At 39.9% G+C, this 26862-nt stretch overlaps 1 protein-coding gene across 3 annotated transcripts in view; it reads right to left on the reverse strand.

Annotated features, from left to right (window-relative positions):
- The window catches only part of LOC147027167 (CUB and sushi domain-containing protein 3-like), a 1179270-nt gene that overhangs the window by 335300 nt on the left and 817108 nt on the right, over nucleotides 1-26862 (reverse strand). For all 3 annotated transcript variants that reach the window (XM_085883358.1, XM_085883359.1, XM_085883360.1), the window contains 2 exons: nucleotides 26256-26374; nucleotides 22552-22621 (listed from right to left, as the gene is read on the reverse strand). In XM_085883358.1, coding sequence (XP_085739484.1) covers nucleotides 22552-22621; nucleotides 26256-26374 — 189 coding nt within the window. The remainder of the gene's footprint in view (nucleotides 1-22551; nucleotides 22622-26255; nucleotides 26375-26862) is intronic.

Here is a 26862-nt window from a genome sequence, read left to right on the forward strand (position 1 = left end):
TATCGATGCACGGGTTATATCAGTTATATCGGTGTAATTTTTCATATTGATGTACCGGTTATATCAGTTATATCGGTGTAATTTTTCATATCGATGTACCGGTTTTATCAGTTATATCCGTGTATTTTTTCATGTCGATGTACCGGTTATATCAGTTATATCGGTATAATTTTTCATATTGATGTACCGGTTATATCAGTTATATCGGTGTAATTTTTCATATCTATGCACCTGTTATATCAGTATAATTTTTCAGATTGATGTACCGGTTATATCAGTTATATCGGTGTAATTTTTCATATCGATGTACCGGTTTTATCAGTTATATCGGTGTATTTTTTCATGTCGATGTACCGGTTATATCAGTTATATCGGTATAATTTTTCAGATTGATGTACCGGTTATATCAGTTATATCAGTGTAATTTTTCATATCGATGTATCGGTTATATCAGTTACATCGGTATAATTTTTCATTTCGATATATCGGTAAAGGAATTTTGAATACACCAGTATGCCATAAAAATAAAAAATAACTGAAGAAAACCCGGTATATCACAAACAAATTGAAGAAAGGTGTTTACAATCTTTAAATTAATGAACTCGGCTACACCTGGAACAGTGAAACGTTTGACGTCAAGACGTACCAGGTACCAGGAAGTAGGTAAAGTCGGTTTTAACTTTTAACCCTCAGCACCCGAGCACCATACAAGCAATCACGTTTTTCTTTGCCCTCGTGGCAGTTTTTAAAGCAATTGCCAATTGGTTATTTTGTATGAATCGGGTGTGCTTTAGAAAGCCTGTGAAGATTACCGACATGGTGATCTGTGGTTGCGATACCGACCTGTGCTGATTACCAATACTGATCTCACTTTACAATAACATCATTGTGAACACGATATGAAGTTGGAAGTAAAATCACCGTTCTCATCGTGGGGGACAAAAGCCCCGTGTGGGAATCCTTTGAAAAATTACCGTGTGTCAATGATGTGTACGTCATATATGAATACGTAATGGACAATTGCACCATTGCAGATTTTTTGGAACCTGCGTTAAAAAACATTATCTATTTAATTTTTTTTAATCCCAATGAAACGGGATATACCAGCACGAGTCCACCGATATATCAATATCGGAAAAACATAATATCGACAGAGTCCAGTAGATCTGAAAATGAATTATCGATTTATATTTTAAAGTAAACACATATGAGTACATACGAGTGTGGACGTGTAAAAACACACATACACACACACACACACACACACACACACACACACACACACACACACACACACACACACCACACACACCTGGAACAATTCCAGAAAGTAATTTATGAAGATCAAAAATTACATAATAAGGAGGTGGAATGTATCAGAAACCTGGAGGAGAAGAAGCAACATCTCAAGGAAATGCCCCCAGTCATATGCAGAAAAGATAAAACAACAAAGAAGAGGAGGGTTAAGATGGTGGCGAGGAAGGGGACTTTTACTCAGAGAGTAGTTAATGCATGGAATGGTCTCCCTGGAAAGGTGGTGGCAGCAAACAAAGTAGATAAGTTTAAATTAGAATTAGATAGGTACCTGGAAGTTATGGAGATAGAGGGTAATGGGGATGTTGACAGGACTTTTAGGTAGTTTGAGTATTGATGGGTGATTGTGTGCATGTGTGTGGAGTGCTGTTGCTTGGGGTCTTGTCAAGGTGTGTTGTGTGCTTGATGTTGTGTGTTTTTTTACCCTAGACCATTTAAACCCATGCCCCCTCCAATGGAAAGAATTTTTTTTTTAAAAAACAACACAAATTTTTTTTTTGCATTTTTAGATCCTCGTGGAGGATCTCGAAGTCTTACTCACGTTGTTGTTCTTCATCTTCTTCTTTTGGACTTTTTTGTTTCACATCCTACAGTTTTCAACGAAACTTGCTGAAACTTGGCATACATATGTAAAAATACCCTGCGCAGACAGTAACCATCTCCGATTTTGAAAATTCCTCAGAGAAAAAAAGTTATGACGTCAAAATATCTCCGCTAATGGAAATGGCCCAAAAAATTATCTCCGAAACTAGGCAAGCTTTTTGAATTCTGTTTGTGGGAATCGAACAGGGCATTAGCAGAGATGAATTACCGCACATATGAAACATCACTATGATGTTATATCAATTTTTATGACGTCATTCCTATTTTTTGTTTCACAACCCAGAGTTTTCATCGGATCTTCGTGAAACTTGCCATGTATATGCAGAAAGCCCATGCGCAGGCAGTAACCATCTCCAATTTTGGAAATTCTTCATAGAAAAAAAGTTAACGTCATATTATTGCCGCTAATGGAAATCGCCTATACCATTATCTCCGAAACTAGGCAAGCTGTTTGAATTTTGTTTGCGGGAATCAAGCCGGGCATTAGCACAGATAATTTATCACAAACCTGATACATCACAATGACGTCATATTCGTTTTTATGACGTCATCATTAAGAGGACGAGGATCTTAGCTCATTTGAGCTTGTTCTTATTCTGAAGAAGTCTTGCTAAATTGCTGTGGTGTTGACGTGGCGTAGGCATGGTGGGCTGAATGACCTCCACCTGCATCTAATTTCCTTGCGTGTATCCTTGAGTGTAACTTGAAAAGATGGCAAACTTCAAAAGCACTGGCCTAGACAGGGTCCCAAACTTCTGGCTGAAGCAATTTGATGCTGTCCACATTCACTACGCTCAAGCATTCAATTAACTTATCCAAGGGGATCAGGAAATGGATGAATGGCTCACAGGAAATCAAGAAATGGAGGTATTTAGATAAAAAAATAAACAAATAAAAATAAAATGAAATAAAATAAAAAGACAAATAAATAAATATTATTTATAAAATACAATATATATATATATATATATATATATATATATATATATATATATATATATATATATATATATATATATATATATATATATATATATATATATATATATATATATATATATATATATATATATATATATATATATATATATGCATCAAAATAAGCCTGGTGTGTTGGCGCAGTGGTTAGGGCAGCGGCTTGGGATCCAAAAGGTCCCGAGTTCAATCCCCGTTGAGCCACTGAATTAATACACCAGGGGGTTGACTCAGCCTGTCATCCTTCCGAGGTCGGCGAAATGAGTACCAGTATACTGGGCCGGTGTATACCCCGGTTAAAATAGGTGTACCATATCCCTGTGTCGTAAGAGGCGACCAGGGTTGCGTCAGGAAGGGCATCCGGCGTAAAACATGTGCCAAATCACTATGCGGATCAGATGATCCGCTGTGGCGACCCCTAACGGGAGCAGCCGAAAGGAGAAGAAGATATAAGCATCAAAATAATTTATCGGTGGCTGTTAAGAAACGTAGTGCAGCATGTTAAAATCGGTTGTTAATGACAGTTTGAATATTTGAATGACAGTTTGAGTCCATGGATAGATTGAGGTGCTGTGTCATGGACATGTCTACAAGGTAGAATGTTTGTCGCTTAATGTATTATTATATAAAGTGGTGAATGATTAAAGTTAGACATATGTCGTAATACTTTAAATAAAAGTAATAGTTAAACAAGTTTGAATGAGGATATTGCATTGCTGTGTTGACTGACTGTTTGGACACAATTTTGAGGTTGTGGGTCCATTTATGTTGAGTCATCCACTGATGTGGACCAGTGACCAGGGTTGTGGATCCACTGTTTGGAGAGGTTCTGGGCTGAAAGGATTGAAACCTTGATGTAAAACGGTGCCCAGCTGTTGGGCAGTTGGGAAATTAGTAAATTGCTTATAAGTTAAGGTTATAACTTCAAATAAAATAGCTATTGTAAGTACTTACAAGTACATAAGGTATCTGTGTTTGTGTGTTTATATGTGTGTGTTTGTATGTATATGTATGTATGTTTGTGGATGTTTGGGGTATGTGTGTGTGTGTGTGTGTGTGTGTGTTTGTGTGTGTAGTGTAGTGTAGTGTAGTGTAGTGTAGTGTAGTGTAGTGTACGCATTGTTATGTCTGGCTTCCTTCTTGGGACGACGGCGCAGTAATTGGTCTTTATTTCGATTATCCCAAAATCTGAAGAAACCCAACTTCCTTATATTACGAAATACCGGCCAATAACCTGTCTACCAAAAACATACAAACACTTAACAGGAATCATCACAGAAACAAAGTACCACCACCTGACACACCAAGGAAGCCTGGAGGCAAAACAGAAGTGATGTAAGAGAGGATGTTGTGGAACAATAGACCTCTTACTACGAAACAAGGCCGTACTCGAAAACTGCAATACAAGAAGAACTAAAAAAACAGCTTTTGATGGTGTCCCACATTCATAGATGATAAAGTGCATGCAAATGTACAAGAGAGCCAAGAGAGTACAAGAGAGCCAAATGTACAATCACTCTGAGAACAACACAACTTTACAACTTCGGCCATAAATCGCGATCCTTCACCGACGTGAATACTTTGAGTCATGGGAAGGCTCCGTTCCACCTTCTGAAACCCCACTTATGGAGATAACGAGTAACACGCGTGCACCTGCCTGCACGCACACACCTTTCCTTTCAGGTGAGGCTCACTGGATATTTTTTTTAATTGCTCACTTAATATTTCTATCAATCTCATTGTCACTCATCAATTCCTATTTTCATAACATTTGAAAGTGTGAATTTATCTTCCATCTGGAGTACTCAAGATTTGTCCTCCCTCTAATTCTCCTTGTCATCAAGTTTCAATTGAATGAACTAAAATTCAAACCTCAGCAGAAAAATTCATATATTTATGCAAAAATAATAAAAATGCAAGCTTGCAAGGCACAAATGGATGTAAAAAACAAAAATCTTTCAGATATTTTCACTATTCACCCCTCCTCCACCCATGCTATCCCACCTCACCAGCTTCGACTTCGTGGAACACTGATTCAGACCAATAATTATCTGAAACACTTTCCGTGATATCTTCATTCTTATTGTGACATACAATCTGGTATTTAGTAACTTTATCAAACCTGGAGAAAGAGCTATTGATATCAGTATTCAGGCAATTAGCAGCAAATCATTTTCCTGATAAAGTGTTTGCAAGTGACAGTAGCAGCTGAACAGCAATGAGATCAAAATTAAAAATACAAATTAACAATATCAGTAATTTAATTGGTCCTCCCTATCTCTTTCATCATTCAGGGTACCCAAAACCAGGTAATGAACGTTTTAATGTTGAACAACATAGATGTCGCTACTCCAACACAGGTCGCTGCCGCAGGCAAGACAATAAATTATAATTTCACCAAACCTTCTACACATGATGGACAGCCCTTATATAAAGCTGCACTCAGTTGTTTACTCCCCACAAACTAATGATAGTCGATGGGACACCCTCGAAAGAACCACTTTATTACCTCCGTTTGGAAGGACGGTGGATGGAGGTTATGTTTTCACCCCTGTTTGTCTGCCTGTTTGTTTGCTTGTGTGTTTGTGAGAAGGATATTACAAAAGGTTGTGGACGGATTAGGAGAAATTTGGTGGAAGTGTTGGGTGTGTGACAAGGACGAAGTGCTTCAATTTTGGTGAAGATCTGGGTCTGGATACTATAATTTTTAATGGATTTTTCACCATTGAGAGATCGTGATAAACTGATATATGCATGGAGGTATATATATATATATATATATATATATATATATATATATATATATATATATATATATATATATATATATATATATATATATATATATATATATATATATATATCATGATATTTCAAAAAGATGTGGACGGATTATGAGAAAACATGGTGAACTAGAAGGGCACTCGGTAGAGCGCATACCTCCGCCACATAATGCCTGATCGTCGAGAACATATCGGGCCCAATATATTTTTGAAATATCACGCTATACAGTACTATATCGTTTTTGGCCTGATCTCTCAAGGTGAAGAATCACTTTAAAAATATAAATAATTCTCGTATCCAGATCTGGATTCGGAACTTCACCGAAATTGAAGGAATTCTTCCTCATGACACCCTCAACACGTCCACCAAGTTTCATCCGAATCTGTCACAACTTTTTTGAGATATCATGCTATATATCGTTTTTGGCACGATCTCTGAAAGGTGAAGAATCACTTAAAAAATTTCGTCGTTGGATCCGCATCTGGATGTTCACCAAAATCTATTCAGTTCGTCCTTGTCACACCCTGAACCTGTCCACAAAATTTCATCCGGATCTGTTCACCACTTTTTGAGATATCCTGTACACAAACAGACAAACAGAGAGAAAGGGGTGAAAACATAACCCCCTTCACCTTCGCTGGTGGAGGTAATGAGTTTGGTATGCGACAAGAACAAGCCAATGATATTTTGGTTAACATATGGATGTAGATCCGGCCTATCAGTGGGATTCAAACCATAAACTGTTCAGCCTGGCAGATGTGTGCGCTCTACCGGGTGCCATTCTCGTTTAAAAATGAGCTGATACTGTAGATCCCCCACCTTTTGGGTGGTATGAGGAATACATCTGTGTACTATGAAAGCTAAATCTTGAACAGTTTTTTAAATATCGCACACACAAGCAAAGTTACTGAGATGGTTGCCATGGAAACATAATTCAGCCAATCACAGCTGTGATCTAATCGGTTTGAAATAATGTCATGAGGAATAGATAAATCTATCTGCAATATGAAAGCTAAATGTTTGACTTTTTTTCTTTTTTTTAATAACGCCTTCACAAAAGTAAATAGACGGATGATGGGTCGGTCAGTCGGACGGAGCTGATTTTAATGTCCCCCATCTTGTTGGAGGGATTGGGGACAACAAAGGATTGTGGGTAGGAATTGGTGAAGGTATGAAATGGTAGTGCACTGCTTGCTTGAATCCCTGAAGGTAAGAATGCAATTGAACCGTCTCGAGGAGGAGAGGAGATTGGGACCATACTCTGTGCTGAACGTTGGTGCTGCCTCAGCAGTTTCCTTGGCTATTGGGCACAAACCTGGACGGGTTGCCACTCCGACACAGTATACCAGCATGCTGGCACTCATTTTGCCAACCTCGGAAGGATGACGTCTCTGGAAGGTAGTTCCACAAATGGGAGAAAAGAGAAACAAAGGAATGGAGGAGGGTGGAAAGCCTGGTTTTTGAGAGCTGAACTTGGAGGAGATTACTGGAAGAAAGTTTGCATCCAGGATGAGCAAGACAGGGTCAGAGGGTTGAAAGAGCAGAGGGAGCAAAACCACAGGAGATGAAGTGGAAAATAAAAATTGGACCACTGAACCTGGAGCTTATTTTGGCCCTGACCTTATGTTGAAACTCAAATTTGGAAGCAATCTGACCTGGAGGGGGGTTGTCTGGAGAAAAAGATTTTTGAAGAAATTAAGTAAGTCGGCCATTTTGACCTACTTAAAATAACCTGACCGGAAAGAGCTTTGCAATCCCCGTTACCAGTCAGGAATGGAATGTTGCTACCAAATTTCAGCCAGATCGGCCCAGTGGTTTGGCCGGAGAAGTCGAAGTAGAAGATGGATGGACGGACGTAGAGTGCATGATGACAATAGCTCAAAGGAATTCCAATTCTAGATAAGCTAAAAACCAAAGAAAAACCACAGATGTCACCAACCTGTCTGCAATGTGAAAACAACTGCCCCTAACCCTAACCCTAACCCTAACCAACCTATCTGCAATGTGAAAACAACTGCCCCTAACCCTAACCCTAACCCTAACCCTAACCAACCTATCTGCAATGAGAAAACAACTGCCCCTAACCCTAACCCTAACCCTAACCCGAACCCCAACCAACCTGTCTGCAATGTGAAAACAACTGCCCTTGCGTTTCTGCCTCATTATCTCATTATGGGAGAAGCCAATAATGTTCAGTTTTTGATTCCACAGAAAACACACACACACACACACACACACACACACACACACACACACACACACACACACACACACACACACACACACACACACACACACACACACACACACAGACACACACACACACACACACACAGACACACACACACAGAAACAGACACACACACACATACACACACAGACACACACACACACACACACACAGACACACACACACAGACACAGAAACACACAGACACACACACATACACACACAGACACACACACACAGACACACACACACAGACACACACACAGAAACAGACACACACACACACATACACACACAGACACACACACACACACACAGACACACACACAGACACACACACACACACACACACACACACACACACACACACACACACACACACACACACACACACACACACACAGACACACACACATTCTCTCTTTGGGATGTTCAAAGTAATTGAATGCATTGCCCAGCAACAATCTCAAGACTGACCTCATTCAATATGCTCAGTGCCTTCCGATATAATGCCACCATTCAAGAAACTGGAATAATTTGTATAAAAAAATTAAACGACCTCAGAAATACAAAATATAAAAGTCTCAGCAACATACAATAGAAATGCCATGAGTGTTGTATAATTTGGCTGACACAAGTTAGCAAATACCAGTCCGTTCACATCATTAGCAATTTGAAGAAAAATCCATTGGCATGAATAAGTTCAAGGGATGTTTTTCATTTGGAATTCACCCAGCTTGGTGGAAGTTGATACATTTTTATGAACATTCGGAGTTTTGGAATTGTAGTTTAACGTAAACCGGTGCATTATTTTTGCACGTTGCTCGAGAAAGACGTCGGGTAACATGAGGTCCCGAGGCACGTATTAATTGTGAACAGATATTGATATCATTCATGTGGATTCGTTTTCACAAGCCATTCCAAGTAAATTTCTCGCCTAACAGCCTTATATCGTTATATAATTACATAAAATAGACAAATGTGTTTTTAAAGTGGTTCAAGGAAATGCAAGGAACTTCAATGCTGCAGGAGGCCATTAGGCACAACAAGCCTGCACAATCATGGCAATATCTTAGTACTCCCCCCCACCCCCCAAATTCCCATTACTTCTCGATACTGAACCAACTCGATTTAAAAACGATATATCCACTGACTCTACACTGACACTACCATTCAGAATTCACATAGCTACCCTTACAAGGTTATCGGGAGACCATTCTACACATTCCCCTTACTACCATCCTAACTCTCCTCTTTGTTACTCTGAAACTGTGCCCTTTTGTGATGAAACATTATTCATTTTGTGTACATCTTGGTACCATCTCGATAACATTCCCTTGTAATCATCTCATTTCTGATGTAAGAAAAAAATATAAAAAAGTCCTGTCGATTTCAGCTTCTCATGGATTATTTCTTCTCGCTCGGTCCTGGATCAATTTCAAGCTGCTCGACACTGTACCTTCTTTATGGTAACTACGTCATTACCCTGGCATGCCAAAAACTACCATACACAATATTCTTATACATGGTTAAAACCACCTCTTTTGATTATCTAATTGATCCCTCTACAAATCTATATATTACTAAAACTCTCATCTTGCATATATGTATGTGTGAATGTATGTATGTTCCCGAAATACAGCCAAAACGGTACACGATAGCGGAAATTTTTTCGGCCCACTTGACTCACCATTCTCTTGCGGTGTGCAGTATCAAGTTTCGTTATAATCGGGCAACGAAAAAAATTATTAAAAAATCAATTCCCGATTCAGTCAAGTACTCTTCGGGAGAATTTGATCAATGCAAACAACCTCAGCGGTATAGTTCGCTGGAGCTATCTTTCTTTTTTTTCTTGAAATGATTTATTTTAAAATCTCAAACATTGAGGATAGACAAAAAACAATTTATTTTTAAGCATAAAATAAACATCGCCATTTTGATCTAATACTTCCGTGTTCATCAATAAATAAAATTGTGTTTAGAAGAGAACGCACAATAATTTATTCGACTTTCTTTTCTCCGTTTTTTTTTTTTCACATTGACGCGCAATATCAAGTTTCGTTCAAATCGGGCAACGAAAAAAAATTATTAAAAAATCAATTTCCGATTCAGTCAAGTACTCTTTGGGAGAATTTGATCAATGCAAACAACCTCAGCGGTATAGTTCACTAGAGCCATCTTATTTTTTTTTTGAAAATTTTTTTTTTATCAACGGCTGTCACAATGGGAACCCAAGGGTTCACGGGTCGTCTACACAACCTAAAACACGATTTGCATTTCCAATGGCTGCCTGGCACTGTGATGCCTGCTTCCCTCCCATATCTCTTATCACCCCCAGATCCTTCTCCTGCATGACACACTCCAATTATCCCCCTTGCAACATGATATCTCCATTCTCATTATTCTTACCCATTTCCAGCACCTTACCTTTGTTCATGTTAAACTGCATCAACAAATCTTTTGCACAATCCATTAAAGTATCTCGACTTTACTAAATATGTACTCTTTGATGCTTTATCATCCCTTACTTTTCCTCCCTGTGTCTTTACTTCTTCCACTCTTAATTGTATCTCTGCAAGAAGCCCTTCCTCAGCCCGAGATAGATACTCTCAGCTGTTGGAAGTTCCAGTGACTGCTCTCATGTAAATGGAGAAAGAAATTTTTTTTAATAAGCCTGCCATCTCACCTTCACCATCATCCACCAATTCTCTTGTACTATTTCTTAATGGGCACACAATGGGAAGTCCCAAAATGCACTACTTCATAAAAGGTTATACATAATGCATGATAATAGTTATGACTAGAATGAAGTTAATGGCACGTCATCAAAAGTCACCACGCTTCCCACCGAAAACAAAGATGAAAGATGGCAAAGAGTTCCACCTGGAATAACCCAATGTCAAATTTTGAGTTGAAAAAAAAAATCTGCTTTGATCGCTGTGATCCCAAGTTACCACAACCTGGGGCATGAGCCTGGGTCAAATCTAAAAAATATTGTTACGGAATCGGGGTTCGAGGCTCGCCACAAGGGGAAGCACTTGGTCCCTCCTGAGCACCCAGTCCTGATGCCACCGGACACAAATAACTCCGCACAACGGTGGGTTGCTACGCAACCACGAACGCCAATTGGCATTGCCAATCCTGGCAGGGGTACACTACCTCGCGTGATACCTTACCTGTGGACGGCCGAACTAAATAATGGGGGGCGGGGGTGTCTAATGCATTCAGCGCACACCCAGATTACTGCTGAGCGATACAGTGAGTGTGCACTGGCTAACAAGAGTAAATTAGTTGGGCAGAACTTCCTGGCTAACTATTGTGCGGACCATGCTGGACCAATGAAGGAAAGACGGAATGAGCTGGGTACATTTATAACATAAGCAATTATGTATAAGGGTGAGGAAAAGTATGTGTAGCAATAAAAATACAGGGTTTTATTTGGCAATATGTTCTGCAGGAAAGGCAAGGATTTGTGAGGTATGGCAAAAGAAATGCAGTTACATACAAAGAGAAGACACATGGCAGAGCTAAACCGATCGAGAAATTCTACACTCTTTAACTTATGCTCACAATACAGGCACCATCAGTGGTGTGGATCAAAATGTCCTGTAGGTGTATCCGAGCACCCCTATTGGTGCACAGATGCCATCTTGAGAAGTAGCCCCGCCCCACCAGATCCCGGAGCCGAAAATGGCCACATTTTTTCCCAGACTTGGCCACGCAACAGAGCTCCAGAATTTACATGGGGTGCGGGTTTTTAGGAACACTCTCCAGCCATCAACATGCGCTGGGCTCCGATTGAGTGTCGTTATTTAGCAGAGCACCAAGGATACCCTTACGCCATTGAATGACCCCCAGCACATAGTTGCACTTTGAGCTACACATCAATATGTTGTGACTCGTAGGCATCCGCAATGTCCTCTATTCACTGACATCCTTAAAGGACTGTGGTGAGCTCCCGCAGCACCGACAGCACTGCCTTGTAGTGGTTGCATCGTGAGGTGGAGGAAGTGCTATGGTGTTTGTGGTAAGGATGTTGAAGCATTTGGGGCGGTTGAACTGAGGAGGCTGAAGTGGTTGTTGCGGTTGTGGCAAGCATGTCGAGCGTAGGTTATTGTGGTGATTTTTATGAAGGTTGGAGTATTGTGGTGAGTACAGTAAGGGTCTGAGGTGAAACATCCATTGGTGAATGGCACACAGTTTTAACGGACTTTTGGTGGATTATGCTGATGAAGCTCCTTGGGCAGCGTTCATGCGTGAAGGAGACGTCGTGTGTGAAGTAAAGTGAAATATGTGAAAGAATAGCAAATGGAATTAACGATCTAATGGAAAGCCCTATGCAATGCATCTTGTCCCATATACCCACTAAACATAATGGAAGGGATAACTGAACGAATACTAATGAAATAACTGTCTCGGCACCGCAAGATGTTGGGTGCCATTGTCTTGGGGGAGTGCCGACTTGGGGGAGTTTTATACTTCACGCATGTTATACTTCATGGGTCTCCCAATGTTGGTCGCACATACAAAGTTTCATTTAAAATGTTTTAAAATGTGGATGGAAATGCAAAATTTTTTATTGGATTTGACCTTTTGACCCCATTCCAGGGATTTTTGAGACAAGTGCATGAACAAACGTTTCTGTCAGTTTATCTTGTCATTTTATCTGCAGGAAAAAAAAAAAAAGTTATTACAATGTGAAAATAAGGACAGATTTGGTTGGGTTGATGGAGGTAGAAAAGATCACAGGGTAGAGATGGTGTTGGGAGGGGGGTGCGGGGGTGACAGAAGATGATGGTGATGCACCACTTGATTGAAAACCTGGAAGAAAGAATGAGGTTGAACAGCCTCAAGAATAGAGTTCCACAAATAAGAGAGAGAGAAAAAAAGAACAAACGAGTGGTGATAGGCTCCAAGCCTGTATTTTGAGCTTTCAGAGCAGATGAGAGGATTCTGCTGAAAGCTACACGCTGAGTATGTGAATGAAGGAAGGCTGCAAGCCAGGAAAGAAGGTGGTCTTTCATTCCACAGGCAGAAAGCTTGGCAAGCACAGCAGATGGCCATCCCATCAAATGCCCAAGATATCTCAAGAAACACATTCATGGCCTCCTGCTTGACATTCAGGGACAGAGTTTCTATTCAAAGCCGTTGGGCAACGAAAAAGCAAGTGTTCATCGAGGGAGGACTAAAACCAATGTTCACGTGTTCTAATGATCGACGGGTTTGGAGAATCTTGTCACAATCACGGGCCATGGCTCTGTTGTGATGAGATGTTGGAATGCAGTATTTTAAAGTTCAGTTTGTGAACCTCATCAGTACATCCCACATCGATGAGATTTGCAAAATGTATTTCAATCACTGAAATGACAACAAATTAATTACATTTGTGAAGGTTGATTGTGTTGAGCAGCTTGGTGTTAGAATGGGTAAATTATTGTTGCAATGTCCTCCGCAGTGTAGTTTTGATGACCGTGGCTGCTTCGCGGAAATCCCCGTACGATGCAATGGAGCGGTGACCTGTGCAGGATTGGTTGTTAACCAGGTTCACAGCTTGTGAATGGCTCAATGCTCTGGCAAGAGTCTCGGCCTCCACGACTACACGTGTTTTGAGCAGGGTGGGGGAAGTCCTGAGTTGTTTTTTTTTTAGTTCTCTAACTTGTGGGTTACTAAAATGGGATGTTGTGCAAGGAAATCCCAACAAAAACCTTGTCACCCGAGTTTTGTGTCGTGCTTGTGATCACAAATGTGGGCAGTAGGCCCAATAATTACGATGTTGCCATGTATTTATTTATTTGTTTATGAGGGAGAGCGTTCAGGATATTAAGGTGAGGATGTTGTGCATTGCAATCCAATTTATTGATAGGGAGCAGAGGAGCAACGAGAACAGCACTCGGTCGAGTGCATACCTCCGCCAGGCTGAACAGTACATAATGTTTTGTATCCCACTGATCGGCCTGATCTGGATCCGGACCTGACCAAAAAATTGAATCAGAATATTCTTGTCACCGAACCGACTCATCCATCTCGTTTTGTCATAAGTTGTCCGGAATTTTTTGAAATATCATGTTCGACATCGTTTTTGGCCCCCCATTCTCAATGGTGAAGAAACACTTGAAATGGTTTTTTGAATCTCATACCTGGAGTTGCATCCGGATCTTCACCAAAATCAAATCGATTAGTCCTTGTCACACACCCAACCTGCCCACAAAGTTTCATCCAAATCCGTCCGTAAAGTTTTGCGATATCTTGCTATATATCGGTTTTATCTCCAGCACTCGATGGTCGCTTTTCTTCTTGCATATGACAAATTATAGCTCACAGATCTAAGTCCAAGTCGGACAGCCACGTCACAGCACTGTCTATTGTTCGGTAAATGCCATAAATCCTTCGTCAAATTTCCGGAGGTGACACTCATTCACGATATGACGAATAGTCTGATCTGGATGACCACAGTCACATGCTGGGCTGTCTTTGAAATTCCATTTGTGGAGGTGGTGTGATGTCTTTGCCTGGAGTACGGATCCTGTTGAGCGCAAACCACTGTTTCCAGGGGAGGTCGAATCCTGGAGGCTCTTCTGTCGGATCACTGACCAATTATTTGTTAGCAATGTTGTTGTCCGTCCGGATATTGCACCACTTGTCCTTTATGTTAAACCCCATTTGAAACTCTTTGTGTTAAACCCTTTTTTGTTTAAAAAAAAAAAAAAAACCCCAAAAAACCCAATGTTAAACCGCATCACTCAAAACCGCATCTCGACTGGTTTGCCACAAAAAGAAACCTGGAGTTTGCTGTCAGCCAATCAGTTGCTCAGATGGAAAGCAATAACTACAATCTTCATTGGGTTTGGGAAGAGGTGTCCATTACCGTTAAGTCCTGGGACAGATAACTGCTGAGATCTTCAAGGTTGATCGTTTGGGTGAAGAATCTCAATGGTGAAGAATCAAATCAAACATTATCGGATCCTGATCCGGATTCGGATCTTCATCAAAATTGAATCAATTCTTCCTTGGTACAAAACCAACCTGCACACCAACTTTCATCCGAATCCGTCTGTAACTTTTTGAGATATCGTGCTATATATCTGTTTTGACGCTATCTCTCAATGGTGAAGAATCGCTTTAAAATTGTCGTTTCTGAATCCAGATCTTCACAAAAAATTAATCATTCCATCCTTGTCACGCACACAACCACTCCACCACATTTCATCGAAATCTGTTCACAACTTTTTGAAATATCCTGTTCACAGACAGACACACAAATTAAAAATCTCTCAGAGCTAACAAGCATTTGGCAAAACAGAACAAAGTAGAACGGCATTCGGTGACGCGCATACCCCTGCCAGGCTGAACAGTTTACGTTTTGTATCCCACTGATAGGCTGGATCGAAACCAAAATCGAATTGGCTTGTTCTTGTCACCGAACCAACTCATCCACCTAGTTTTGTCATAACTCGTCCACAACCTTTTGAGATATCATGACATACATATATATATATATATATATATATATATATATATATATATATATATATATATATATATATATATATATATAATTTTTTTTTCCCCATCTCTCACTTTTATAAATTCTGCCTATGTTGACCTTTTGACCTCAAAAATAATTGATGGTTGAATTCAGTGACTTGATATGCCAGTCCTGTTCAAATTTCAAGTCAATCGAAGAAAAATTTAGGATTTTAGAAATCCCATCTAAGTTGTTGACCTTTGGCCTATGTTAAGCTCAAAAAATAATTGGTGGTTGAATTCAATGACCAAATGTGCAACTCTTCTTCAAATTTCAAGTGAATCGGATGAAAATTTAACAATTTTAGAAATTAGGACGATGTTGACCTTTTGGCCGATGATGACCTCAAAAACAACTGGTGGTTGAATTCAGTAACCTGATATGCAAATCCTCTTCTAATTTCAAGTCAATGGGATGAAAATTTAGGATTTTAGAAATCTCACCTAAGTTGTTGACCTTGGTCCTATGTTGATCTCAAAAATAATTGGTTAGTTGGATGCAGTGACTTGAACCATAAATAATCTTCCAATTTCAAGTCAATCAGATGAAAATTGAGGACTTTAGAAATTTGACAATGTTGTTGACCTTCGGCCGACGTTGACCTTTTGACCTCAAAAACGACAAGCTTCTTGCTTATGATGAACTCGACCAGGTGGTGAAGTTTTGTGAAGATCGGTTTAAAATTGTGACCAATATGTGGAAAACATACAAACAAACAAATAGACAGAATAACACACAAGACCAACCAATATCCACCATGAAAAATCTTCGATTTCCGCACACGTAACAAACTCACGGAACAGATGTACAAACTTGGCAAAAAAAAAAAAAATAGTTTCACCAATTAACAAACAAGAAAGACAAACGAACAGACAGGGGTGAAAACATAACCTCCGTCCACCTTCGTTGGCGGAGGTAAATACGTGAGACGTAGAATTGGAGTTGAGAAACCAGACATCGTTGTCAGGAATCACACCACAATCACTATTAGCATCGAAAATTTCGACGAGGGGGACACAGAGTGAATCTCAATACGACACAATCATCCAGTCCAGCCGTGTCATGGAAACGGTCAAGTTCCGATAACTATGGAGTACCAGAGTGATGCCAAAGCGATGAAACAAAATCAGATTTTTATCGCAATACACGGCGAGTTCCTTCCCGGAGAAAGGAAAACAGCAGATGGAAACCAACGTATTTGGATGAAAATTGAGGTGCGGATGAGTGCAGGAGGCAAGGAATGATTGCCACTGTTTAATTAAATTGACAAACAATTAAATGATTTAATACTTGGGTGCATTTAAAGTCTTTTGTTTGGTAGTGGTGAACGTCTCCATTTACCGCCACATTGAAGCATTGTTTATTTTGATTTGTGGAGGATTGCCGCATTGTTCTGCAATGTGCGCCTTCACATAACTGTGTTTCCCTCCGCCACCGAAGGTGGATGGAGGTCATGTTTTCACTCGTGTTTGTCTGTCTGTGAACAGGATATCTCACAAAGCTGTGCACGGATTCGGACGAAATCTGGTGGACAGGTTGGTTGTGTGAAAAGGACGAATTGATTTAGATTTTGGTGAAGATGCGGACACTATAATTTTTTGGGGGTGATTCTTTAGCATCGATAGATGGAGCCGAAAACGATATATGGCAATATATTTCAAAAAGTTGTGGACGAGTTATGACAAAATGAGGTGGAAGAGCTGGTGAGGTGACAAGAACAAGCCGATTCGATTTTGATTCTTGTCCCAATCCAGATCCAGCCCTATCGTTGGGATACAAAACATCAACCATTAAGCATGGCGGAGGGACACACTCTATCAAGTGCCATTTTAGTTATATTTCTGTGTTTTGATACCTGAACTATTGAAAGTTACCATTTTCTCTCATTTTATAATTTCCTACTAGAAGGTTTGAAATGTTTCATTCACCTAGTTAATTTGGAAGATCAAATCATTGTTGTTTGGTTTTTTTTGTGCCATCTCTAACTCATAACCAAGTTGAGATGGGGATGGGTGGTTAATTCAGGGGTCACAGTCATCATTTCAATGGAGCACATGGCTGTGGGTTTTCATCATTGCTATCAGTGCAGCTGTGACACTGATGCAGTGCCCCTTCTGCGTTATAGCTGTAACGTGGAATTTAACCAGTCATAGCTGAATTGCTTACTTTTCACAAAAGGCACCTTGAGATCTTCAAAGTCCATCAACTAATAATAAAAGAAAAATCTTCCAGTTTAACGTTCGTCGGAGGAACGACACACGCATTGACCCCTCGCCCTGCCTGTGAAACACCAGGATGGCAGTTCATAGCCGAGTCGAGATTCGAACCAGAGCATCAGATGTGAGCGGGCATATCTCGAGGCTATCCTGACAGTCCATTGAGAATGGGTAATGTTATGTGCCGGGGCATGTCGCATTGTATGGTGTGATACGCTTTTATGATTCTACATTAAGGTGTGCAACTCTTTTGGAAATTATACATTCGAAACTATACTTAGGTGTGTCGGGACTTTTCGGGGTTAAACACAGAGAATGCAAGGGGGGAGTGAAACCCATAATTGTTGCCAAGGTTTTGGATTAATTATAAAGCTGGCACATGACGTTGTTAATTACTTTGCATCTTATGCTATTGTCCTCTCTATAAACAACTGCTCATTTCGCAATGGGACATTCAATTTGGCCACATTAATGAGAACCATTTGTTTTGGTACAGCTGCAAACAATCGTTCCAGGCAAGACTCCACGGACAATTTCAGAAATATGAAGACTCCAATCTCAGTACAAAATTGTGGATGTGGCTGGCATAAGAACTTGCTGCTCTCCAAAGTAAGGGGGGGAAAAAAATGGCACATTCAACCTCCATTGGTAGGAGTATTGTTCTGATCTTGAACCCCCAAGTGATATTCCTCATGTGCAGGTCCATTGTCAAGAAACCAGGAAATCTGGTCATAGCTGGAGCAAGAAGCAAAATATTGGAAAAATATCAGAGATCACTGAGGCTGGAAGTCAGGGGCATGAGCAAGCAGTGCTGTGATAATATCTGGGAAATACCGAGCATGATGAGCTGCCTTAACTCCATGCCTATGGGGCAGTGACAACAACACATCCATGCTCCCGCATGCCTGTAACTGTCAGTGCCTTGCACCCAGCATTTTGATGCATTGTATTGGGTGAATTGTGAACCATCTTTCCCTTCATACTCTCCACTTAACTGGAATTCAGTTCACATCTGCAACATGCACGTTGTGGCCAAGAGCTAAGAATAAGAACAGGCCTCTGAAAGTCCATCTCCTTTTCCCATTGTCAATGTCGTTTGTGTTCTCTGGGTTTAAAAACCCCCACACAGTTATCTCTTAGAATTTTAATTGCGGGATTTGAAACATTGCAGTACGTGCTATCCAAGTTGTCAAGCTTAAGAGGAATTCTTGATGGACTCGTATATTGAACTGGGTCCCATGTGCACAGTTAAATAAAATGTACTTCATATTCTTGTTAATGGGCTGGCTCCATCCATTGTTCATGATACATCTGTGGTGGAAAGTTGCACATTTCATGAGGCACTTTAATGATCACTATTCCATATTTGTTGTCAGATTTATCTGCTCAGCTATTTTTGTTGTCAGATTGCAGCGAGTAGCACACCTTTCCCACAGACTAAATTGGACCGATACGACCATTACACACCCTCGGCTGATGAAAGTATTGACGAACAATATTCATCGTGTTCTGAAAATATGAATTTCTGTATTTTAATGTACTGTTTTGCTTTTATTGAGTAGAATGGGTAATGATGTAATTATGGTTTCCGGAGGGAGTCATTACAGAGAGAGTTTAGTCCGGGTGTCCGTGGTATCCCGCTTTTTGAAGAACAAGCCCAAACATTTCCAATGGGCTTGACCAGGATTTGAACCGGGGACCTCTCACACCCGAATAGAGAATCATACCCCTCAATCACACCAGACCATATTTGTAAATTTTTGTTTTTACAACATAAATGTTCATTTTTTTAAAAATAATTGTTTTTAGAGCATAAATGTTAACTTTTTTGTAAATTTTTGTTTTTAGAACATAAATGTTCACTTTTTTGTAAATTTTTGTTTTTAGAACTTAAATGTTCATTTTTTTTTGTAATTTTTTGTTTTCAGAACATAAAACTTAATTTTTTTGAAAATTTTTGTTTTCAGAACATAAACGTTAATTTAAAAAAAAAATGTTTTTAGAACATAAATTTTCATTTTTTTGTAAATTTTTGGAATGAGAACCTAAATGTTCACTTTTTTGTAAATTATTGTTTTTGGAACATAAATGTTCACTTTTTTGTAATTTCTTCTTGTTTGAACCTAAATGATGTTCACTTTTTTGTAAATCTGTTTTTAGAACATAAATGTTCATTTTTTTGTAATTTTTTTTAGAACATAAAGGTTCACTTTTTTTGTAAATTTTTGTTTTTAGAACATAAATTTTCATTTTTTTGTAAATTTTTGGAATGAGAACCTAAATGTTCACTTTTTTGTAAATTATTGTTTTTGGAACATAAATGTTCACTTTTTTGTAATTTCTTCTTGTTTGAACCTAAATGATGTTCACTTTTTTGTAAATCTGTTTTTAGAACATAAATGTTCATTTTTTTGTAATTTTTTTTTAGAACATAAAGGTTCACTTTTTTTGTAAATTTTTGTTTTTAGAACATAAATTTTCATTTTTTTGTAAATTTTTGGAATGAGAACCTAAATGTTCACTTTTTTGTAAATTATTGTTTTTGGAACATAAATGTTCACTTTTTTGTAATTTTTTCTTGTTTGAACCTAAATGATGTTCACTTTTTTGTAAATCTGTTTTTAGAACAAAAATGTTCACTTTTATGTAAATTTTGTTTGAACATAAATGTTCACCTTTTTTTATTTGTAATCTGTGGCAGATATATTACAATGACCTTTACTATTTGATTATGACCTCCAGCAAAGAACAAAATAGGTTCATTTTCACTGAAGGGTGCTGTTTATTTGGAAAATGATACATTTGTTTTCATTATGAGGCAGAACTTCAAGTGACACTAATTGGTAAATATTACGAGTTGGCCAAGGCGGGAACCGCCAATGATCTCCAATCACAGCCCTCTCATTATTGTTGTTATGGGACTTAGAATTCAGTACATTAACGAATCATATTGTTTTGTCATATAATTGTTTCGCAAAATAGGACACTACTCGATTGAGCAGTTGTGTTTGACTGGACTGCGTGATCAGCCGGATATAAAAAGCAGAATATAAGCATGAGGCAGATGTAATATAAACCCAACAGCGGAGGTAACCCGAACAGCTCGGTGTCAATTACCAACATTATAGCATGCACCCCATTTCCCCAGTATTTGGACAAATGGCCTGTTTATTCCAACCACTCAGAATCCAGGCAGCAACAGGCTCTGTGATGTGGAGTGTGGTACCATGTGGAGGGAAGGAGGGTTCGAGGGCCCAGGAGGGGAGAGGCAGGATAACTGCTGGGGTGGTGGGGGGAAGAGGGCAGGAGAACCGGTGGGCAGGAGAATCATCGGGGTGGGGTGGGGGCAGCGGTTGAGCTGGGGAGGCAGGAAGGGAGCTGGGGATGCAGGGACGTGGTTCGACCAGCTCAACAACCAATGAACAACCCACACTCTACAATCCCAAGGGAGTGGTAATCAGAACTCAAACCCCAGATATAGAGCTTTTCCATGTGAACACAAACATCCCGAGGATAATGCACGGTATCACTCCACTATGACCTGGACAAAGGATCAGAGGACCCAACCCAACACATTTGCTGCCGAAGCACATTTCCAGACTTGGAAAAATACAACAACAAAATGAAGTCATTTATCAACCACAGAAAATGTCCAAATAATGTCCCCTCAAGAGAATGCAAAGGGAGATTCTTCACCCAACCCCTTCTCCAACGCTCCTAACCATCAATGCCATGTTCCTCTTGTGTTAGCCACAGGGAAGTCCCCGGCCCAAGTCCTTCACGAACCGGCGAGGGGAAGTCTCCCACGAACACACATTAACAATGCATCAAAACCATTGTCTGCGCATGGGAGGCCTCGTCAAACAAATGAAAAATCCGGACCAGGGTTACACGAAATGGAGGAACAATTTTTTTTTTAAGGTTTTACTTCGACAAGAACAAAATAAAGCAAAAAAACTCAACTCAGGAAGAAAAACCTCGAAAAAACTCAACACAATTCTTACAGGTCTCATGGCCCCCAAGTAGAGAGGAAAATGCAGGAAGAAAGAAGTGAAACCTGGCGACGGGAGGGGCGGGAATGGGTGATGTCGAGCCCACACCCACAAACCGGCATAATACAATTTCGAATTTAATTTAGTGATATCATTATCAATGGTCATTAAAAACAAACAAACAAACAAACAAACAAGTCACCCAAGTTCAAAAGGAAGTCCAATTAGGTCTATGTGTCAAGTTTGGTGACAATTGGCCCAGTAGTTTGGACGTGATTGGTGTTTCACACACACAGACAGACAGACAGACAGACAGACGTACACACAGACACACACATACAGAAAATGACTTTATTTACAAGATGGTCAATATTCAAACAACTAAAATGCTTTCACTTCTGTTGAAATGCTGCAGACGAGTTCTTTAGACTGACAACGTTTGTTAAGCCGTTTATCCATACATTGTGCCTCGTTATTTGTAAGCAATAAACAATTCAAAAGAAAGAAGCCGTCATGTCTCATCAGGCATCGTATGTATGCCCAGTATATTCACACATCGGCACAAACAGCTGCGTTCAAAAAAAACTTTCCAACTTCCCCTTTATCATCACCAATGTGTTTAATGTTTCTTTACCAAAAATGTTGTTAAGAGCCCCACAAATCAAAGTGTAATCAATAGCCCGGTTTGATGCACGATGTGATTGTCACGAAAACATTTGATCGCCAGTGCTGAAATCAGCAAGAGATAAATGGAGGCCTCAATTGGGTTTGTGAAACATCATCTGAATGTTGGGCCAAAAGTCTTCTTATAATTGAGATAATTAATAAATGCAATGACAATGAGAGAAATATGAACGACTAAAATGAAATAGTGCAGATTTATGACAAAGATTACGATGAGAGGAGACGTACCTATGCAAAGTGGCGGAGGGGCATTCCAGCGGCGGACAGGTCCTGGCATGCACGTGATGTGGGATCGACCCTAGTGACGAGCAAAGTTCATGGCTCAGGTTATAATAACAACACAAATAACATGTTTGCAATGTCTGGCTATCTTTAATAACATCAAAGCCAGGGCATTACCTTGTTGGAGATTAAATTAAAAGATAATGAGAAGGACAGAAAAAGTTTTCACTTTAATTCAATTGAAACGAGAACGGCACTCGGTTGAGCACATACCTCCACCAGGCTGAACAGTTTACGTTTTGTATCCCACTGATAGGTCGGATCTGGATCCGCACCTGAACCAAACTCAAATTGGCTTCTTCTCGTTACATAACCAACTCATTCACCAAGTTTCGTCCGAATCCGTCCGCAACCTTTTGAGATATCGTGCTATATATGGTTTTTGGCTCTATCTCTCAATGGTGAAGAATCATTTAAAAATTCTCGTAGAAGGATCTGGATCTTCACCATAATCAAATAAATTTGTCCTTGTTACACACCAAACTTGTCCACCAATTTTGTTGTTCTGAATGCATCCATAACTCATTGAAATATACTGCCCACAGATAGACAGACAGACAGACAGACAGACAGACAGACAGACAAACAGGGGTGAAAACATAAGCTCCGCCAGCCTTAGGTGGCGGAGGTAATGAGTTTGGATTCCAGCACTCATGAACAAACTCAATGGTGCCCCAATGACGACGAACAGAACAGGTGGGAATTGGGCAAACAACTTGACCGCAGTGGATAGGTGTACGATTGGGAATCGAGATGAGATGTCGGTGAACTGCCAACCCGGAGAATACAATCATTTTATAGGAATTCAACAACTTCACAATGAGTCCCATTGTTAGATGATGCTGAAAATGATAAAAAAGTGCAATTTGGCACAAAGCGACGTCGATCAAATTGTCCGCAAAACTTGAAAGGAAAAACATACATGTTATTTATCGCAGGCCGTCGAGAATAGGGCGAAACAGTCAATTGAAAACTGCACAAAATCTTCCATAAATCTCTCATGACTCGGTCTAACAACTCTGATGCATATGAAACACCTGAGCACGTAGGCAATGATGTTGGAGAGGTTTGATAATAAAACTACACTTCGTATAAACTTTTATTATTAAAGATAATAAAACTACAGCTCGAAGGTTGATCGGGATTGTGTTTCATTCGTACACCGTGCAATGGAGTCTCCCTTTTATCCCTTGTGGTTGGGGGGTGGGGGGGGCTCTCACATATCACAGCTCACTCTATTGATTACTGTGCAATCCCAAAGCTCTGATAATTATTATAATCACTCAGGTGATGAACACGGCGGAATATTATCTCGTGACAGACAAGTTAGTGGCCTCTCAGGTGTTACGGTTTCGTCTTGCCTCTCCTTCCCGAACCGAAAAGGATGCGCGCGTTCACCCAGTAGCCAGAGACTTGTTAACCTACTCCACCACGACAACACTCCTCTGGTGTCGTTTTCATCAATTTGCTGTGGCTGATAGTGAGACAAAGAAAGTAACCGACTGTAGGCTGACTACCTCGACAACTGGATTTATCGAGCACAAGTGAGGTTAATTTTTCATGCTATTCCTTCCTGTGTAATACATTAAGAGCAGGTAACTTTAATAGTTATTACACCATATTTCAGGTGGTCATCGAGTTCACTTGTTTCTTCGTCTATTTGTTAAAAACCCAGATCGACAGGCAAAGTAACCAGACCTACTGCAGATCAATTGATTGGCCTGAGTGTTCGATAGTTCCTGATGCATGGAATTCAGCTTCAAATCCCTGGACTGTCCGTCGTCTGTGAATATCTTTGTAATCCACATACGAGGACAAGACTATCGACTGACGTCTTTGTCCGATGTGCGATTTACCTGAAAGCTCATCGAAAATCTGTCCGACACAAAGGAGTACAGACAACACCATCAGCCTTAAATCAATGTTTTAAAAAATCAGCAGCATGTTCAATAAATGGTCTAGCTTTAGTCACGTGGTTGGTATTATAAAAACAGTTTGGGTGTTTTTTTTTTTTCCAAGGAGAGAAGTTCGGCCATTTATGTGAAGAAATTGAAGATGCTAGCTGATGAAACACTGACTTTCAGACACAATATGAAGGATATTATGTCATCAAGATCAATGCACTGTTTGCATGTGGTGTGAGTCCACCGGCAAGGAGCTTTATGAATTGCTTTTGTAATAATATTGTTGTAGTGACAATGATAAACATAATGATGAACAGAAGGGAAGTTTTGGCAAGGAAATTACTCAAACAGCAAGGAAATTCGATTATTACCAAAATCTGAACAGAACTCCCTTTGGTCACAATCGTTACTTCAGTGATGGTCTCTCCATTGATAGTAATCCATCCGTCCATTGGGACCATACTCTGTGCAGAGCATCGGTGCTGCCGAAATAGTCTCCTGGGCTATTGGGCACAATCCTGGATGGGTCACCACTCCAACACAGGATACTCAAATGGCTCAGTCATCCCAGCAAGCTGGTACTGACTTTGCCGACCTCAGAAAGATGACAGACTGAGTCAACCCCACCTGATATTAATTCAACAGCGAGGGCTTGAACTCAGGACCCTACGGTCCTAAGCCCACCACTCTAGCCATTAAGCCAACACCATGCAATTGATAATAATATTATTATCATTAATATTTTGGTTATTATTTGTAATAGGCATCCACAACCATCCTTGACGACGTTGTAGAACGTCGACCGAGGACTGTGGCACAAAAGTAGCAACACAAGAGCACCTACCCATGGATTTTTTTTTTTTTTAAACACAGCGACATGATGATTGGATGGAAAATGCGGCCGGCGTTCCAAAAAGCCTGTTTTTCGCAGGTACGGGTTTCAGGGTATTTCACGTATCACGAATAAACGGCCTCGACATTACCAAAAGAAAACAATCCGACTATAAACTGCCTCCCTGGTACTTCAAACGTTGGCTGCTGTTTCATTATAACTCTTCGATTTGAAAAATATCTGTTTGTGTGTTTGGCGCTGACACACTCCTAAACCACTGGGCAGAATGAGACGAAAACTTGTGGTTGTACTCACAGGGTGCATGGGAGGGTTATAGGTGGGTAAAAAAAATCAATAAATTCAGAGTCCCAGACGTTCATGATGGGGAAAGACCCCAATTATCTCTATGTGAGTATGTTGGGCATTGCTTTGCTCCTGGTGGGAATGGGTGTGACAAGTAATCCTAAAATATACCAATTCTGCGAGAATGATCATCCTTAATTATGGGGCAATGAATCCATCCATAAAGACTGATTGTTTGCTCACAATGTGCACCATCCTTTGAATGAGACAAAACAAAAGTTGTACCTTTCGGAATTGCAAGTGGTGCTTCATTTGCACACATTAAACATCCCACTGTACATTAGTGAAAAGTACGTAGGCCATTGTGTAGCATTACCCAAGCTAAACTTGAAAGTAGTTCGTACTTTTGAGTGCAAACACTGCTGAATCAGACTGAAATGGTAACGGCAGATGCACAAATGTCTGACCCAAAGGAGTACAGAGAATGCCAACCCGCAAAACAGTGAAATGTTGAGTGCAAAACGGCACTAAAAGTGTAAAAATCAGTTTTAAGGAAGAGGAAAAAAAAACATTTTCGGTATATATATTCATTATTATGATTATTTATATACCTCCAATGTGAATCCTGGCTCACATTGGAAAGAAACAACATCGTTGACCAGGAAACGATTGCCGTTGCGCCGCAATTCGTTTTGAGTTTCTGGCTCACGACATGAGGCCAGGCCCACAGCTAGGCAGGAAGGATGGAAGGCAAAAGGGAAGGAAGTTATTTTACCACAATGTAAATTTTAATCCATTGGACCATGAGCTAAGTGCCCATGATACTTGTGAGAGTACAATTAACTTGTAGTGGAGAAACTAAAGCACAAAAACTTAGATTAAAGTGCAGGTCATTCATGAGTCAAACTCAATACTTTAAGGTGAAAATTAAGGTTATGAAAAGCTTCTTAATGATGTAAAATGTCTACTTATCATGCGACATAACATGTAGAATGACTATTTTAATGCGAGAGGAAGAGTGAGGTCACAGAGGGTAAAAAAAAAAAAAACACAACACAATGTCCTGGTAGTGCGGCAGTGGGGCAACGGTCGTACAGAATAAGTGAGGGAATGAATGAACAGGAGAAGTGGAGGGAGACCTTGGCAAGAAAAACAGTAAAGTGCACGTAAGAAAGTCATCAGAAAGGTCATTCATGTAGATGAGAACAAGAGTGGAGC

The sequence above is a fragment of the Eptatretus burgeri genome, chromosome 5 (assembly GCF_056783735.1).
Source record: "Eptatretus burgeri isolate ZD-2024b chromosome 5, Ebu_testis_v1, whole genome shotgun sequence".
Classification (NCBI taxonomy): Eukaryota; Metazoa; Chordata; class Myxini; order Myxiniformes; family Myxinidae; genus Eptatretus; species Eptatretus burgeri.